This window comes from Hippocampus bargibanti, linkage group LG05 (genome assembly GCF_051943395.1).
Source record: "Hippocampus bargibanti isolate YZ-2025 linkage group LG05, ASM5194339v1, whole genome shotgun sequence".
In the NCBI taxonomy this organism is placed as follows: domain Eukaryota; kingdom Metazoa; phylum Chordata; class Actinopteri; order Syngnathiformes; family Syngnathidae; genus Hippocampus; species Hippocampus bargibanti.
The window spans coordinates 32,042,921-32,059,584 of NC_142738.1; the positions used below are offsets into that span (position 1 = coordinate 32,042,921).

Here is a 16,664-nt window from a genome sequence, read left to right on the forward strand (position 1 = left end):
CGACGAGGGGTTAAAACTTTTGTCAATTTTAATCTTGTCAATGTACGGAGCAGATAAAACAAGCCAGGAGGGAAAAGAAGCAGTAACCACAAGGGCCAGCGCATTTTGACATTTTCATAATCAATAGAAATACAGACTTGTGAAAATCAATCATCATAGAGAGGTCATGGAATTGAGGAAGTTTCATGAAAGAAACCCCTTCACTGGTTGATTGTATCTATCTATATACTATATATGTATGTATATATGTACTGTATATGTATGTATATATATGTATGTCAGACAGAGAGAGAGTGTGAAAACACACACACACACACACGAAACAAAAGTGAAAAATAAAAGAAAAAACAAAAAAGGTTAGAAAATGGATAGAAAACACTGAAATTTAGACTCGTTTCAACTTTGAAAATTCAAAAGCACAGTGTAGACTGAAAGATTAAAATAAAACAGTCATGTACACTTGATGCAAAAAGCTATCAACCAAGCTAAACAGATCACAATTGACGAAGAACTAGATACAATTATCACAGGGAAAGCAGCAACAAGGGATCATTCCTCAAGATGGTGAAAGAAGAAGGTGACGTTCCTCATCAAGTGTTTCATGCTGAGGAAACCGGACACTCCATTCCATCAAGTCATTAACCACCATCACAAAGGTCAATAAAATGACTTTATTGTACAGTACAGTTTATTTCTTTAATCATAATACTGTAGCACATTTATTGTACATAAAATAAGGTATATTTTGTGTTTAGTTTTCAGGCTTAGAAAATTAGAAAGTAGAAAATGATCTTTTATGAGGACCTGGGAACGCATTATTCTCATTTTAATGGTTTCCGATGGGAAATTATTTTTCGGGATACACACTTTTCGCCTTACACGCTGTCTGGGAACCAATTAAGTTCGTAAGCCAAGGTCCCACTCTGTCTGTCTGTCCGTCTATCTATCTATCTATCTCCCTCTATATATATATATATATATATATAAATATAAGAAAGCAAAGCAAATAAATGTGACACAAAAGAAGAAAAGGCAACTGAACGCTGTGACCCATCTCAGCCAAAATGTAAAGTTCTCAGCCGTGTACATTTTGCATCTGGTTTGACTGCGGGGCGAACACCATTTTCAAGCATTAGGGAGGAAGTTCAGCGGATTCAGACACGGCCAAAGAAAACGAGGTGCGAGTTGTCCTTTGTCCAGATTCATCAGATTCACTGTCGTAAGAAAATACACCATGACAACTCTGGGTAAGAAATCGCAAAGGTTCAAAGGGTTGCCCTCCGCCTTGAATTGACAAGATTGTATTGAACAAGAAAGCCTCCGTTGAAGCATTTTCATCCTATATTACAGTTTCATCCATCAGGCTATTTCAGACTTCTCAAAGGCTTTTTTTAAACGCTGGAAAATGTGAAAGAATTATTTTCCATTTCTCCTGTTGAGTTATTTTAGCACAAGTGAAAACGCCGGCCAAACACTTCTTAGTTCCATCACAATAAAAACGTGTTGTTTTTTTTCTTCTTTTTTCTCTTTCAGTCATCACTCATGTGAAAACTGTATGTAGAGACCAATGAGGCTTTTGCATCTCTTCTGACCGCAGTTCCAGATCCTTCTGGCCACTCTTTGAACTGTACCGACACCGTAAGACACAGAATTTACTCAAACCTGAAAAAAAAGTCCAGACCTTACGACGTCAAAGCATCCAACGTCGCAAAGGTAGTGGTGAGTAAATCTGTTTTTGTTCTTTGGTACACACAATGTCATCTCCCAGATGGTCTGCACTTAAAATACTTTTCGCCACTGAGAAGAAAGAAACGCATGTTTTTTAGCACAATGTCTGTTTACTAAGTGACAAAGGAAAATTGGAAAAGAAACATGAAATCCACCGACAAGGTCTCAAATGTGTGACATGTTGAGACGTTGATGGGTGTCGAGTTCGGGGGGAGGAAAAAATACCCCAAACTGCATTCCTTCAAGATGCTTCATAGTCTATCCCTCTCCCTTCCTTTCTTTCTCTGTTTCTCGAGACAAAAGGCTGTTCAATTATTTTTTCTTCTCAATAGTGCATACAAGTATGGTCCCAAGATTTGTGCTCGATCATCTATTCAGTTACAAAGAGTCGTTGGGTGGAATCCAAGAAGATCCAGAACAAGACTGACACTCCAGGACAGTACATGTGTATAAATGGATGGGCTTACTACTGGAGAAACTCTGGCCGCTCTTTGTCAGCAAAAATAAGGGGGACCACCATTTTACAAACACATGGAAATCACAGACGTTCATGAGAAACACGTGGAGAACATGTGCGGATGGTAACCGTGTTGAATTTGAAATGACAAAGAAAATCATGCAATATTGTACGAGTAACTGTCTGTTTGTTTGTCTGTGTGTGTGTGTGTGTGTGTGAGTGTGTGAGTGGGAGAAAGAGATACAGTGAAAGAGAGAGAGAGCTGGTACTGAAGATGAGCGACGTCAGTTCTTCAAAAGATTTTTCCTTTCTTCTTGTTTTTCTCCATGGTCCTTGTTGAGGAAACAAGAAAGGTGGATTAGAAAAAGGTCACAATCCACAGCTCGTCCCTGCACTTCTCAATTAAAGCGTCGGTGAAATGATTCGTACAGGCTGAATGAGTGTTCACATGGTCCATCATGCTCTCAATGTCTTGTAGTTTGACAGGACAGAATGACTTCAGCAATGGAAAATTACACCCTGACATTTTTTTTGGGGAGAACAGTTAGAAAAAGGAAACCATGGTCACATTGAGCATCATCTGACCCAGACATCAAAACAACACAACCATCTCAATAAAACGTTTTACATTTCAATTGACAGCGGTGAGACAATGTGCAAAGTATCAAGCAGACCGAAAGTGATTAGTGGTAGAATACTATTATAGGTGTGCAATTGATGCGGACAATCATTGTACCATTTTAAAATGACGAGTAGCAGTATTTGTCGAGCAAGTTTAATTGTGTATCTATTGTCCTCATAACCTTTGTCTTTCATTTTTTCTTTTTTAATTACATTTGTATTTCGACCTAGCTGACCTGCTTCAAATTTCTATTCCCTCTCGTGATCTTCCTCCCTCCACCTCTCTGTGCCCCCCTCGCCTGTCTCAGCACGATGGGGGACAGAGCCTTCAGCTGCTCTGCCCCCAAACTCTGGAACTCACTTCCTCCCAAAATTCGTAACATGGGTTCTCTTTCCACCTCAAAAGCCACCAATTTAAAATTGCATTTTCTGTCTAGCTCTCTCTTTTGTTTCTATTTATAATTGTATTTCATTTATTGTATTCTATTGATCATTGTATTTTATTTATTATTGTATCTATGCTTTTCTGTGACTGTAAAGTGTCCTTGAGAGCTTTGAACACGTAGATGGAGGGAGGAAGAGTATCTGAGGGAACGAGAGGGACTAGAAAGTTGATGAAGGTCAGATAGGTAGGGGGGGGCAATGTTATGGATAGCTTTAAATGTATAAAGAAGAATTTTAAAGTTGATTCTATATTTGAGCGGGAGTCTGTGGAGCTCATGGAGGACGGGGGTGATGTGGTGAAGGGATGAGGTTCTGGTGATGATCCGGGCTGAAGAATTCTGGACAAGTTGAAGTTTGTGGAGAGGTTTCTGAGGGACACCAAAGAGAAGTGAATTGCAATAGTCAATCCGGGAGGTGACAAGACTATGAACGAGGATAATAGTGGTGTGAGGAGTGAGAGACAGGCGAAGATGATTGATATTGCGTAGGTGGAAGTACGCAGACCGGGTTAAGTTATTTATATGGGAGTGGAAAGATAGTGTGCTGTCAAAAATGACACCTAGACTTTTCACCTGATGGGAGGGAGAAATAGTCAATAGTGAGGGAGAAACTGTTAGCTTTGCTCAAGGTGGATTTGGTACCAACGAGGAGAATTTCAGTTTTGTCGCTGTTAGGTTTGAGGAAGTTATGGCTCAGCATTTAATTTCAGAGAGGCAGAGTGAAAGGGAAGAAGGTGGAAGAGAGGCGTCGGGTTTGCTGGAGAGATAGATCTGGGTGTCATCCGCAAAGCAATGAAATTGTATACCAAATTTGCGGAGAATATTGCCAAGAGTAAGAAGGTAGGTGATAAAGAAGAGCGGTCCCAGGACAGAGCCTTGGGGCACACCAGAAGATACAGGAGAGGACTGTGAAGTGAAGGAGTTCATTTGGATGAACTGAGAGCAGCCAGAGAGATAAGAGTGGACCCAGCGTAGGGGCGTGTCCGTGATCCCTACGAAGGAAAGTCTGTCAAGGACGATGGGTTTGACAGGACAATATTTCTGGTTTGACATTACATACGTAAAAATCGATGGCTTATTTCCACAAAATGTGTTCTTAATAATCTTACCAAGATATTTCAGCTAGTTATCAAGATAGTCTTACTTGTTTGAAGTAATTCAATGCCTAAAACCAGAATCGCTACGGGTATACAAGTGTTTGATCAATACTGAGGAGTATTAAAGGACAACCGACACCTCCGGACAAGTTGCCTCCATAATTTGTAAAATCACTTCAAATGACTTCTACTGAGCGCATTTGACAAAGATTCAATATGGTCGAATCGGTGGCATCTCCCATTGCCAAGCAACCCAACACTCGTGCATTCATCGCAATTCCTTCCGCATCAAGATCGTTCTTGTCTCATGTCTGTTAGATCGGGATAATCCGTTATTGTCACTTGCGAGTTGACAGCTGGGGCGGGGCCGCCGCTGCCGACCTTCGTCAGCTGCTGTCAATCCCCTAATCACGTACTCTGGGACATTTAAACTAGTCGCTGGCACTTCACCAGCATCGGAGGATACGACGCCTCGCGCGTGGCCCGTATCTTGGACTTCTGCCAGTACGAATAGTTGCTTCGCCCGAGGTGTTTGTTGGCCGCGATCGCGGAAGTCTAGATCCCCGTGTGCCATTTTATTTTTGAGCTTGTTAGGCTGGACGGATCGCCCCCGCCCGCCTACTCGCTGTGCTTCTGTTGTGGTTTATTTTGTCACGTTTATTCCGGGTCCGTGGTATCATCGGACCCGCGCCTTCTGTTACAATAAATTCTGTGCCAGCACCCACGTCTCTGCCGCCTGCTTAGGGATGCAACCCCTTCATTAACATTCTGACGAGTCAGCTGTTCCTGTCACGCTCGGAATGTGACAGTTATTTTTTTCCCTCCATTTTCTCGATATTGTTTTCACTGTACAGGCAAAGTCTCTTGTTCATATTCACTCTGACATGGCCCTGCCACCTCTCTATCTATCGCAGATCTGTTGCAAAATCAAGCGCGGACCAAATTGAATCTGTTTGAATTTGAAACATGAGTGTGCGCCACATACACAATGACGAGATTGGTTGACGTTTCACTGCATTGCGCTCAGCCACAGAAATCCTGCAGCATTTCATTTCCTCAAGCTTCTTGGTTGGAAGTGACTGTTACTTACTTAGAGGCATCCAATTTCTGTTGCTCAAGGATTCTCTGCTGAGTCTCCCAGTTGGCCTTCTCATCCTCAAACACACGTCTTTTCTCCTCAAGTTCTTTGTACTGTGCCTCCAAGTTTCTTTTCATTTGTTCGTGACGTCGCTCCAGCTGCAGGTTGAAACGTCAAGCAGAGAGAGAAAACCGCAAACAGGGTCATCAAATAAGGCGGTGCATTGCAGGGGTTACCAACATATTGTCCGCGGGCAAATTTCTCATTTTAGAAGTCTGTCGTAGACTGGCAGACCTTCGCCTTAACCAAGATCCAAGTAGCTCTCATTTTCAAAGGGGTCGGTGATGCTAAAGAGCCGTTCGTCTCTTTCTGAACACACTTGTTGAACCGCAGAGGAATGAGAAAAGACGCGATGGCCAAGACAGTTCTTATATTTACAGTGATACCTCAGTTTACAAACTTAATCGGTTCCCAGAAAGTGTGTGTAAGGCGAAAAGTGTGTCTTCCAACCATTAATTTCCCATAGGAAACCATTAAAAATGACAATAATCTGTTCCCAGGTCCCCATAAAACATAGTTGCCTACTAAATAAGCCTTAAAACTACACAAAATATACCTCATTTTATATATAATAAATGTGCTATTGTATTGTAATGAAAGAAATAGACTGTGTTGTATAATAATGTTGTTTTATTGACCTTTGTGATGGTCGTTGATGTCGTTGCCTCTTGATGATATCCGAGTGAAGTTGCTTTCTCGGCAATAATACCCTCACACACACTGTCCCCTACTAGCAGCTTTTTGTTATTTGAGAAGTTTTTTCAACATATTCTATTGCCGGAGACCTTTGCTTTGACAACACAGAACCACCCTCGGCCACACATAGTAATGGTGGATTTAGCATATTGGTACTGGGATGCTAAGTCACACAAACGCACACCTCGTTTGGTGTTTTTCCATGATCTCCTTCTTCTGCTCGACCGTCATTTTCTTTTGTGTCCTCTTCGGCTTAACACTAGCCTGTGATGGGGTCTTTTTCGCTCCCAAAAATAGCAAAAGTACTCCACTCGATAACAAACCATGTCTGCACTCGAAGAAAGTGGGTGTGGAAAAGCCACGGTGGTGCTGTTCGACCGTATGGTTCGGTGTTCTTCTTCCGCCGAAAACTAGTCCGCCAGCCATTGTGGCGCTCTGTGCGTTTCCCGAATGCCTAGACGATATTCTCGCGAATGTAATGATCATAAGGCGAAAAGTTTGTTCGCCAAAGCGTTCGTAAGCCGAGGTATCACTGTACAGCATTGGGGACAAAAAGGAAAGCACACAGATTGCCAGAACAACAAGACCTCATGCGTCACCTTGGCAAGGCTAAAATACTTGTCCTGTTGCTCCAGCTTCTGCTCTGCGACATCGATGGTGTCGCCGCTGACTGGTTGAAAGCAAGAGACGCGCGTGTGTGCGCACATGCTTGCGCTAACGCATGAAGAGCAGACGGCGCACAATTGACTGCTGAGGCTACAATGCCTGATGTCCAAAAACATAGTTTTACCTCTGCCTCAGAATCCTTCAGTTTCTGTTTCTTCTCCTTAACCTTCATTTCAAAGACTTGTTCCATTTCGGCCTCCATCTTCTTCATTTTCATCACATGGTCCCTCCGCTCCTCTTCCATCTGTGCCAAAGGACTCCTGTTCAAAACAGCATCAGTCAATTTAAAAGTTGCTATAGGTGACATTCATTAGCGCATATCAACAAGGGCCTTTATTTCGCGTCGACACACATATACTAGATTCATATCGACAGTGAACAGGAAAATATGATGAACATGCCTTGATTTCAGAGATGAACTTCCATCTCCATGCACACACGTGACCTGTAGCTCCAATCAAGCCTTCCATAGAAATGAATGTAAATTTCATGAATCCACTCGTAAAGGACAACCGACGCCTCCGGACAAGTTGTGTCCATCATTTGTAAAATGGCTTCAAATGACTTCCACTGTGCGTATTTTACAAGGATTCCACCGCATATAGCTACATTTTAGGTTATAAGACTCGCGCTGAATATTCAGGAAGTCTTGTTTTGCAGTTGGTGACGATACCTCCCGTGACGTCACGGAAGGAACGCCCCTGACCGAGAAAGCGACACACAATGCATTTTGGGTACTTTGTTTGGTCTGAAAACTTCATGTTGATCTGTGTTGATGGCGATAAATTAGAAGGAAAACACATCAATAACGCCATGGTGAATCGTTGTGTGTTGCACCAAGACAACTATTTGATATTCGCTGACACAAATTCCAAGCAGACAAATTAGCCCATTTCCAACGGAGCTCTGGAGCTCCATCTTCTGCATTTTCTGGGACGCTACACGTCAGTCTTGATGCCTCAAAATGACCCGGAAGAACATCTTTAATCGATTGTACACATTGATGCTTTCCTCTTTTTTTTCAAAGTCAGCTTTATTGTCAAATATGCTAATATGCATGACATACAGCACAGATGAAATTAATGTCCTCTCTGACCCAGCGTGCAAGGCATACAAGGCACTTATAACGTGACTAAAAAGACATACAATTGACAACAGAACTTCTTCAGAACTATTTGAATCCTATTCATAACTGGATGCCTAACAAGAAAGCATCTTCTCCGAACCTGAAGCCATTGTTTGGATTCTCCAGCAAGGCAAGACGTCTTGGTGTGACGTCACGAACTGGGGGCGGGACTTTCTCAAAATGCCAAATTTGCAGCTCAATTTTTTGCAGATTTAGCACACTTCAATTCATTTTGATTGGTGTTTTGCATTTGACTAAAAATATCAGCCTGCGTGTTTTGGCTATTTTAGATGCTATAAAACGTTTTTTTTCTGATGTCAGTTAGGAAACAAAAAAAATGGTGCCGGTTGTCCTTTAAAACAAAAAACACAAAATAAAACATTTTTTTCACAAATGGAAATAGTGCTGTAAGCATTGTATCTACTTTAGAAAAAAACATTGACAGAGAAAAGTAAAATAAAGTAGTTTTGAGAGAATTATGTGAATGCGCACACGCACACACACACACACGCACACGCACACACACACACACACACACACACACACACACAGGAATATATTGCATCTTATGTTAGTAAGTAATATATTGAAATATAACCTTGGTATACTCTACCTACCAATTATAGAATAATATATGTGTACAGTACAGTATATGTCACGTTTTGCCAGGTGGTGATGGCGGGTTCGGATCCCAAAAAGCAGGCAAGAGGGAGCAGGAGGTTGTTTGACAAATTGTATTAAAATAAAGGTCAGCAGTAACAAAATGTAAAACATCAAAATGATCTGAATGGAAAAAATACAAAGTAGCAAAAGAAGACCAAAAGTAAAAGTCCGCCAAGGTTACACAAACACGCAGCATGCAGCAAACAAGCAGCAAACAAACAATGAATCGGCACCGGATGATCGTGCCAGGTGTCCTTTTAAGTGTCATTGATTATAACGACCAGCACCTGCGAGGCTGCCGGCAGGGCTGACGTCGCTACCCGCTGGTCGCCAATCTGATCGGGACGACCAGCACCTGTGCAGGTGCAGGCGGGGCCGACAGCGCCCCCCGTTGGTCACCAACCAGATCATGACAGTATATCTATATATCCAACATATATGCGTGATATCAAGCAGTCTCCTATAGTCCCAGTTCCAAAGAAACCAGCACCCTCGGGATTGAACGACTATAGACCTGTTGCTCTGACGTCTGTGGTCATGAAGTCCTTTCAACGCCTCGTGCTGAACCACCTGACACAGGAACCTACGCAAGGATCCTGTTTGTGGACTACAGCTCTGCGTTCAATACCATCATCCCAGAACTCCTCATCCCCAAACTTCTCCAGCTTGGAGTGTCCCCTACGATCTGCCAGTGGGTCCTCAGCTTCCTGACAGGACGGACACAACAGGTCAGACTGGGGAAAATATCATCCCCAACACGAACCACGAGCACTGGAGCCCCGCAGGGATGCGTCCTCCCTCCATTGCTCTTCTCTCTCTACACGAATGACTGCACCTCAACGCTGTCAAATTCATAAAGTTCGCAGACGACACCACGGTCATCGGTCTCATCAAAGACGGCGACGAGTCTGCGTACCGACAACAAGTGGAGCAGCTGGAGCTCTGGTGCAGCCGTCACAACCTGGAGCTGAACACGCTCAAGACAGTTGAGATGATGGTGGACTTCAGGAAACATCCATCACCACAGCTACCCCTCACACTATCCAACTGCCTGGTGTCAACCGTTGAAACCTTCAAGTTCCTGGGAATCACAGTCTCCCAGGGCATGAAGTGGGAGGTCAACACCAACTCTATCCTGAAAAAGGCCCAACAGAGAATGTACTTCCTGAGGCTGCTAAAGAAGCATGGCCTGCCACAGGAGGTGCTGCAACATTTCTACACGGCTGTCATCGAATCCATCCTGTGTTCTTCCATCACCGTTTGGTTCGGGGCCAGTTAGGACGGCGAAAAAAAATCATTAGCACCGCCCTACCCACTCTCGAGGACTTGCACACTGCAAGACTCCAAACTAGGGCGCGGAAAATCCTACTGGACCCTCCGCACCCTGCCCACCACCTTTTCCAGCTACTCCCCTCAGGCAGGCGCTACCGATCCATGCGCACCAAATCCAGCAGACATTTAAACAGCTTCTTCCCCCGGGCAATTAACTCTTTGAACTCTTTGAACAGTCACCCAAATGGAACTGTATAGTGCCTCTTTGCAATTTTTTATGATGATGCTCGTGCAGCGTGTTCTACCGGAAACAAATTCCTTGCGTGTTCTACATACTTGGCAATAAAGATGATTCTGATTGTGATTCTGTTCCTGGTTATGCGACACTCATGTAATGTTTCACACCAATCGTAATGGTCGTAGTTATTATAAGCTGACGGTATGAACAGTGAAGCGTACATGAGGAGAAAGCATGTGGGACAGTGGTTGAGTCCTCATTTACAAATTACCAACACCATTTTTTGTTTCCTAGCAGACATCAGAAAAACGTTTCATAGCATCGAAAATAATAATAATAATTCACTAGCAATGCAAGACGACCTTGGCGTGACGTCACGAACTGGGGGCGGGACTTTCTGAAAATGCCCAATTCGCAGCTCAATTTTTTGCAGATTTTGGACACTTGAAGTCATTTTTATTGGTGTTTTGCATTTGACTAAAAATATCAGCCTGCGTGTTTTGGCTATTTTAGATGCTATAAAACGTTTTTCTGGTGTCAGTTAAAAAACACTAAAATGATGTCGGTTGTCCTTGAAGCAACATTTTAGTGGAAGAAAAGTGATGGCGCCTACTTAGTAAGTTGTCCCTTGGTCTTGGTGTTATCCACTCCATTACAGGTGACAGCAGCAAGTTTCTTACTGCGGTAATTCTCATAGTGGACGTTGTTGGTGACATCCTTCAGATCCTGCATGTGAGTCCTGTTGATCGATCGGCAAGGGGTTGAGTGAGCAAATGTCTCTTCAATTAAGTTTCACGGCGATTCAGGTTAGTTTTGTGAAACGAGCTGAATCAAAGACAACTGGACTCTCCAGCATTTGGGCATGTGCTGTTCTGAGCTTGAGAAGTTTGTGAGTGTGAACATTTAGCAGTTGATGTGAAGCGGCCGCAACTCTTACCTGATTAACATGTTGCGCAACACGGTAAAATCGCAGTGTTCCCCATTCTCCACTGAAACACACACACAAAAACAAGCGGGGGACAAGCGGGGGTCACACAAATATTAGAATGGCTGGATGAACGGACATCTTTACTCATCATCATTGCTGGTTGCAATCATTAATAGGGAAGAAGAGAAAATGTCGGATGAACATTTGTAACTAGGGCCAACTTTTGCAGTGAAGGCAAAAGAAAAACGGTCTACTGTTATTTACATAAGGACAAAAATAAATCAGTGGTTGTGAATAATCCAGTTTATGAATTAGCTTGACGCAAACGAGTTGACGTTCAAATGAATTCATATGAGTGAATGAAGATACTGAGATATTTCCCAAAATAGCTATGTTTCAAGTCCAAGACAACATAAAGCAATGTTTTATAAGAGGATCAAAAATGTATGGACAGTAAATAAAGAAAAAAATACATCAATAAATAATCTTCCACGCACGGTGGGTTTGGTAAATGTGCTTTAATATTTTTGGCTCTTGTGCTTCCCAGAGGCCTCAGCTCTTGAGGACTGTAAATATGGCACTCTTCAAGGTTGAAAAACAGAATACTCAGAAGACGTTGGGACATGTATGAGAAATGGTGACATAGTATTCGATACTTCGAATCCTGAGATGTGTATTGTTTTCCATTGATCGAAAATCTAGATGAGGAACACGTCAATCCTGACAGCTGATGCTGTAAGCATGTCCTTCTTTTCCTTTGGGCTTTTCCCTTGTCCAGGGGTCGCCACAGCGAATCAGTGTCCTCCATCTAAGCCAGTTTCGTGCATCCTCTTCTCTCACGCCAGCTACCTTTGTGTCCTCTTTGACAACATCCATAAACCTCCTCTTCGGTCTTCCTCTCGGTCTCCTGCCTGGCAGTTCAAGGCTCAGCATCCTTTGTCACTCTCTCTCCTCTGGACATGTCCAAATCATCTCACTCTGGCCTCTCTGACTTTCTCTCCAAAGCCTCTAATATGAGTTGTCCCTCTCATATTGTCATTCCTGATCCTATCCAACCAGGTCAGAATCAGAAAACCTTTATTCGTCCCACAATGGGGAAATTTGTCACTCCCAAAGAAAACCTCAACATCTTCAGCTCTGTTACCTCCAGCTCTGCTTCCTGTCTTTTCTTCAGTGGCACTGTCTCCAGTCCAAACATCATGGCTGGTCTCACCACTGTTTTATACACTTTTCCTTTCATCCGAGCTGAAACCCTTCTCTCACACATCACACCTGACATTTTTCTTCAGCCGCTCCAGCCTGCCTGGACACGCTTCTTCACCTCTTTTCCACACTCTCCATTGCTCTGGACAGTTGACCCCAAGTACTTAAAATTCTCCGCCTTCTTTATCTCTTCCCCCTGTAGCATCACGCTTTCACTTGGATCCCTTTCATTCACACACATATATTCCGTCTTGCTGCGACTGATCTTCATTCCTCTCCTTTCCAGGGCATACCTCCACCTCTCTAGTTTCTCCCCCACCTGTTCCCTGCTCTCGTTACAGATCATAATGTCATCTGCAAACATCACCGTCCAAAGAGATTCCTGTCTAACATCGTCTGTCAGCCTGTCCATCACCATCGTAAATAAGAAGGGGCTCAGAGCTGACCCCTGGTGGAGTCCCACCTCCACCTTGAATTCCTCCGTCACACCAACAGCACAACTCACAACTGTCATACAGTCATGATACTCTAGACATCATATAGTCATGATGTCTGGCACCGCTTTGACATACTTTTCTGTCACTCCAGACTTTCTCATGCAATGCCACAGCTCTTCTCTGGGCACCCTGTCATACGCTTTCTCCAGATCTAAAAAGCCACAATGCAATTCCTTCTGACCTTCTGTGTCCTTTTCTATCAGCATTCTTAAAGCAAACACTGCATCTGTCGTACTCTTCTTATGGCATGAAGGCCTACTGCTGCTCACAAATATTCACTTCAACTGTATTCCTCTGTAGTTACTACAACTCGGCACATCTCCCTTGTTCTTAAGCCGTAAGCATGTACTCATATTTAGAAAAACCTCAGATATGAAAAAAAACTACCACTTCGTAGACTGCTGTAAAAAAGGACAAAATCAGACTTCAAAGGACAGTTAGGACAGTGGAAACAATAATTGCCACCACCCTATCCACTTGCGTGGACTTGCACACTGCTGGAACAAAGACAAGGAAGGGCACAGAAAGTCCTAGCGGACCCTCTGCATCCTGCCCACCACCTTCCCAGCTACTCCCCATTAGGGGGGCATTACCGGTTTATGCGCACGGAATCCAGCAGACACTTAAGTAGCTTCTTCCTGTAGTTATTAGCAGCAGAACACAAGATGGTGCCTCCTGAGCGGTTACCACTACAGCAGCGCATATCCCTGTTTGAGTCCCTTCACGTCCTACGACAGGTAACATCTGACTTACGACCGGCGCAACTTACGAACACCCGTACGACCATGTCCGCCAGATACTATTTTTTTTTATTTTAATTCTATGCCCGGCATCGCAACGCGCTAGCAGCCCGGCAACACGGACGACAATTTTGGCCTATCAGCCAGCATCTTACTCTCGCACATCAATCGACCATGTGATGGTACCGGAGGGGGGAGGGTCTCCCGACACCGGCCGCGGGGCGGCCAGGACTAGAGAGGAGGCGGGTGGACGTCAGCACTCGGGCGTGCAGAATCGCCGCGCCAAGAACGCTGCATACGGCCCGCGGCCGGTGCCGCCTCTTTGAGACACGCAGACAGCCATAAGGTCGGGCCGCGCAGAGAGCGAGGTAAGGCCAGGGACAGGGCAACCGGAAGAACACCGGCGACTCAGACCCATGTCCAAACGGTCGTAAGTCAAAATGGTCTAAGTCTAAATACATTCAAAATGTTGAATAGAAACTCAGTGCTAAATGCCGATCTGATTCGGGCGCCACGGGGGCGGGTTGACGTGGGGCTGGGTGGAAGAAAACCTGAGGGAATCTGGAAGACTTGGGAATGGGGTGGAGGTTCACCTTCCAGCAGGACAACGACCCTAAGCATCAAGCCAGGGCTGCGATGGAATGGTTTAAAACAAAACATATCCCTGTGTTAGAATGGCTCAGTCAAAGTTGAGACCTAAATCCAATCGAAATAGGTGGCAAGATCTGAAAACTGCTGTTCACAAATGCTCTCCATCATTCTTTTTGAGCTTGAGCTGTTCTGCAAAGAAGAACGGGGCAAAATTTTTAATCTCTCCATGTGCAAAGTTGGTGGAGACATACACCAAAAGACTTGCAGCTGTCATTGCAGCGAGAGGTGCTTCCACCAAGTATTGGCACATTGGGGATGAATACTTTTGCACAACACACTTTTGAGTTTTTATTTATATGTATAAATGTCCTACTTCACAATTGTGAACTGCTTTGTTTTGGTCTTTCACATAAAATATCAATAAAATAATATCGATGTTTGTGGTCAGAATGTGACAAAATGTGGGAAAGTTCTAGGGGTATGAATACTTTTTCAAGCCACTGTAAATACATAAACACATACACACACACCGTTGTACTTCAACTTACGAACGTCACGAAATGTTTGCGTCCCAAAACGTCTCAACAGGAAAATATTGGCTCTTGTTACAAAAGAAATGTCAAGATACAAAACGTAAAACTACAGCATTGGCTGCTGCCGCATCTCTGGGTTTCCTGAATACAACAAACTTAGAGCTGCTCTTCCAATGGATATTACCGAGCATTATCTTCACATCCCATTGGCTAAGAGGGACGTCTACCGTATGTGTCTATGCATTTCATGATGGGATGGTTGTCATGGAGAAATTCTAATTTAATTATGCAGTCATTGTTAATGATCAACTAGGATTTTGGAAAAGGACTGCTCTTCAAGATGAATGTGGTCAGAGGCAAACTGTAGACAATCTCCAGCTTCTCCTGTATTTAAAAACGCTACTCCTCATTCGTTTAACTTCTAGTCCACTGGTAGTCAATCATCATCAGGACGGCAAATGAGGAGGACACCTTACCATTGATGAAACTTAAGCAGTCTTGCCCCTTGGCCTCCCAAGCCAGCCATTGACCTCCTGTATCTCCTAGAGGAGGAAGCTCTGACGAAGGGGAGGGGTACGTTTTTCAATTACTATTTGTGCCCACCAGGGGCAAAATCTGGGTTTGGAGTAACTGGGGTTTCGGAAATTTCAGACGCTGATTCTGGCCCAAAATCAGCCCAGATTTGGCCCAGGTCATCACCATTGGCTGCATGTTCCCAAGACGACTGTTTTAAGAGTGCAGGGATTATAAAGGAGTGGGATAGCTGGGTCATAAGAAGAGGATTTATGCATGGCCAGCAGGGTGGGAGTGGTTTTAAGGAGACAAACAAGGATCTCGTGGATTTTAAGGGGAGAAAAAAGTGGCTTGTTAATAATAATAGCAATATGGTCCTTTTGGCAGAAAATACCTGATGAATGATTCTGAACAATGTATGGCAAGTCGAGTATTCTGATGGTTCATCAGGTGTTTTAGGCCCGAGGAGATTTTTTTTTTATCTACATTTATGAAGACAAACTACCGTACATTGTTTGCACAAAATCTCTTCTTTGAAACATGCAAAAGCATGCCTCTTTTGTATCCCTCAAGAATGCAAATGAATGAAAACGTCGATCAAGCCACATTACATTCATAACTTAACATAACGCAGACTGCTACAATATGAGCGCATGGATCTCTTCAAAATGTGTATTGTAAACTTGCTTGAGAATCCAAACAATGGCTTCAGATTCGGAGAATATGCTTTCTTGTTACACATCCAGTTATGAATATGATTCAAATAGTTCTGAAGAGGAAAGCATACATGTTTGCAATCGATTAAAGAATTTATTCCGTGTCATTTTGAAGCATCAGGGGTGGGAAATGTCGCACCCAAGGGAGGCAGAAAATGGCGACAAAGCCGTGTAGGGAATTAATCAGCCCGTTTCCACAGGCTGATAAATTCCTTCCATGGAGCTTTGTCGCCCTCTTCTGGTGGCTTTTTGGTGCAACACGAGGTTTTCAAACCAAACAAGTATAGCAAAATACATTAACGTGATGGAAGGACTGCTACAATGTGTCTTTTTTTCGGTCAGGGGCGTTCCTTCAGTGACGTCACGGTAGGTATCGTCACCAACTCAAAAACAAGACTTCCTGAATATTCAGCGCGAGTCTTAAAACTTAAAATATAGCTCTATGCGGTGGAATCTTTGTCAAATACACTCAGTAGAAGTCATTTGAAGCCATTTTACAAATTATGGACACATCTTGTCCGGAGACGTCGGTAGTCCTTTAAGCATCAAGTAAATTAAAAAAAGTGCCCCGGCCTAATTCCTTTTTCTCCTCTTCCACATTTAGCTCCCATAATGTTCCAGACCATCAAGATTTTTTTTTACTTACAAACGCTACCAAACTCAATGCAAAATGTAGCAGAAAGACGGCTAGTTTTTGTATTTTATGGGCACACGGTAGATCGAGCAAGTTCCAAATTAACTTGTAGTATTGCAGGTACGTTGGAAAAACATCCAGGAATCAAAGAATTTTGTTGAGAT

General features: G+C 43.4%; 1 protein-coding gene across 3 annotated transcripts in view; it reads right to left on the reverse strand.

The window, feature by feature from the left end:
• Positions 1–1,723: 1,723 nt before the first annotated feature.
• The window catches only part of septin15 (septin 15), a 39,269-nt gene continuing 24,328 nt past the window's right edge, over positions 1,724–16,664 (reverse strand). For all 3 annotated transcript variants that reach the window (XM_088995762.1, XM_088995761.1, XM_088995760.1), the window contains exons 9-13: positions 11,083–11,134; positions 10,759–10,884; positions 6,971–7,106; positions 5,437–5,582; positions 1,724–2,517 (exon numbers count right to left, since the gene is read on the reverse strand). In XM_088995762.1, the coding sequence (XP_088851888.1) occupies positions 2,478–2,517; positions 5,437–5,582; positions 6,971–7,106; positions 10,759–10,884; positions 11,083–11,134 (500 nt within the window). In that variant the 3' untranslated portion in view covers positions 1,724–2,477. The remainder of the gene's footprint in view (positions 2,518–5,436; positions 5,583–6,970; positions 7,107–10,758; positions 10,885–11,082; positions 11,135–16,664) is intronic.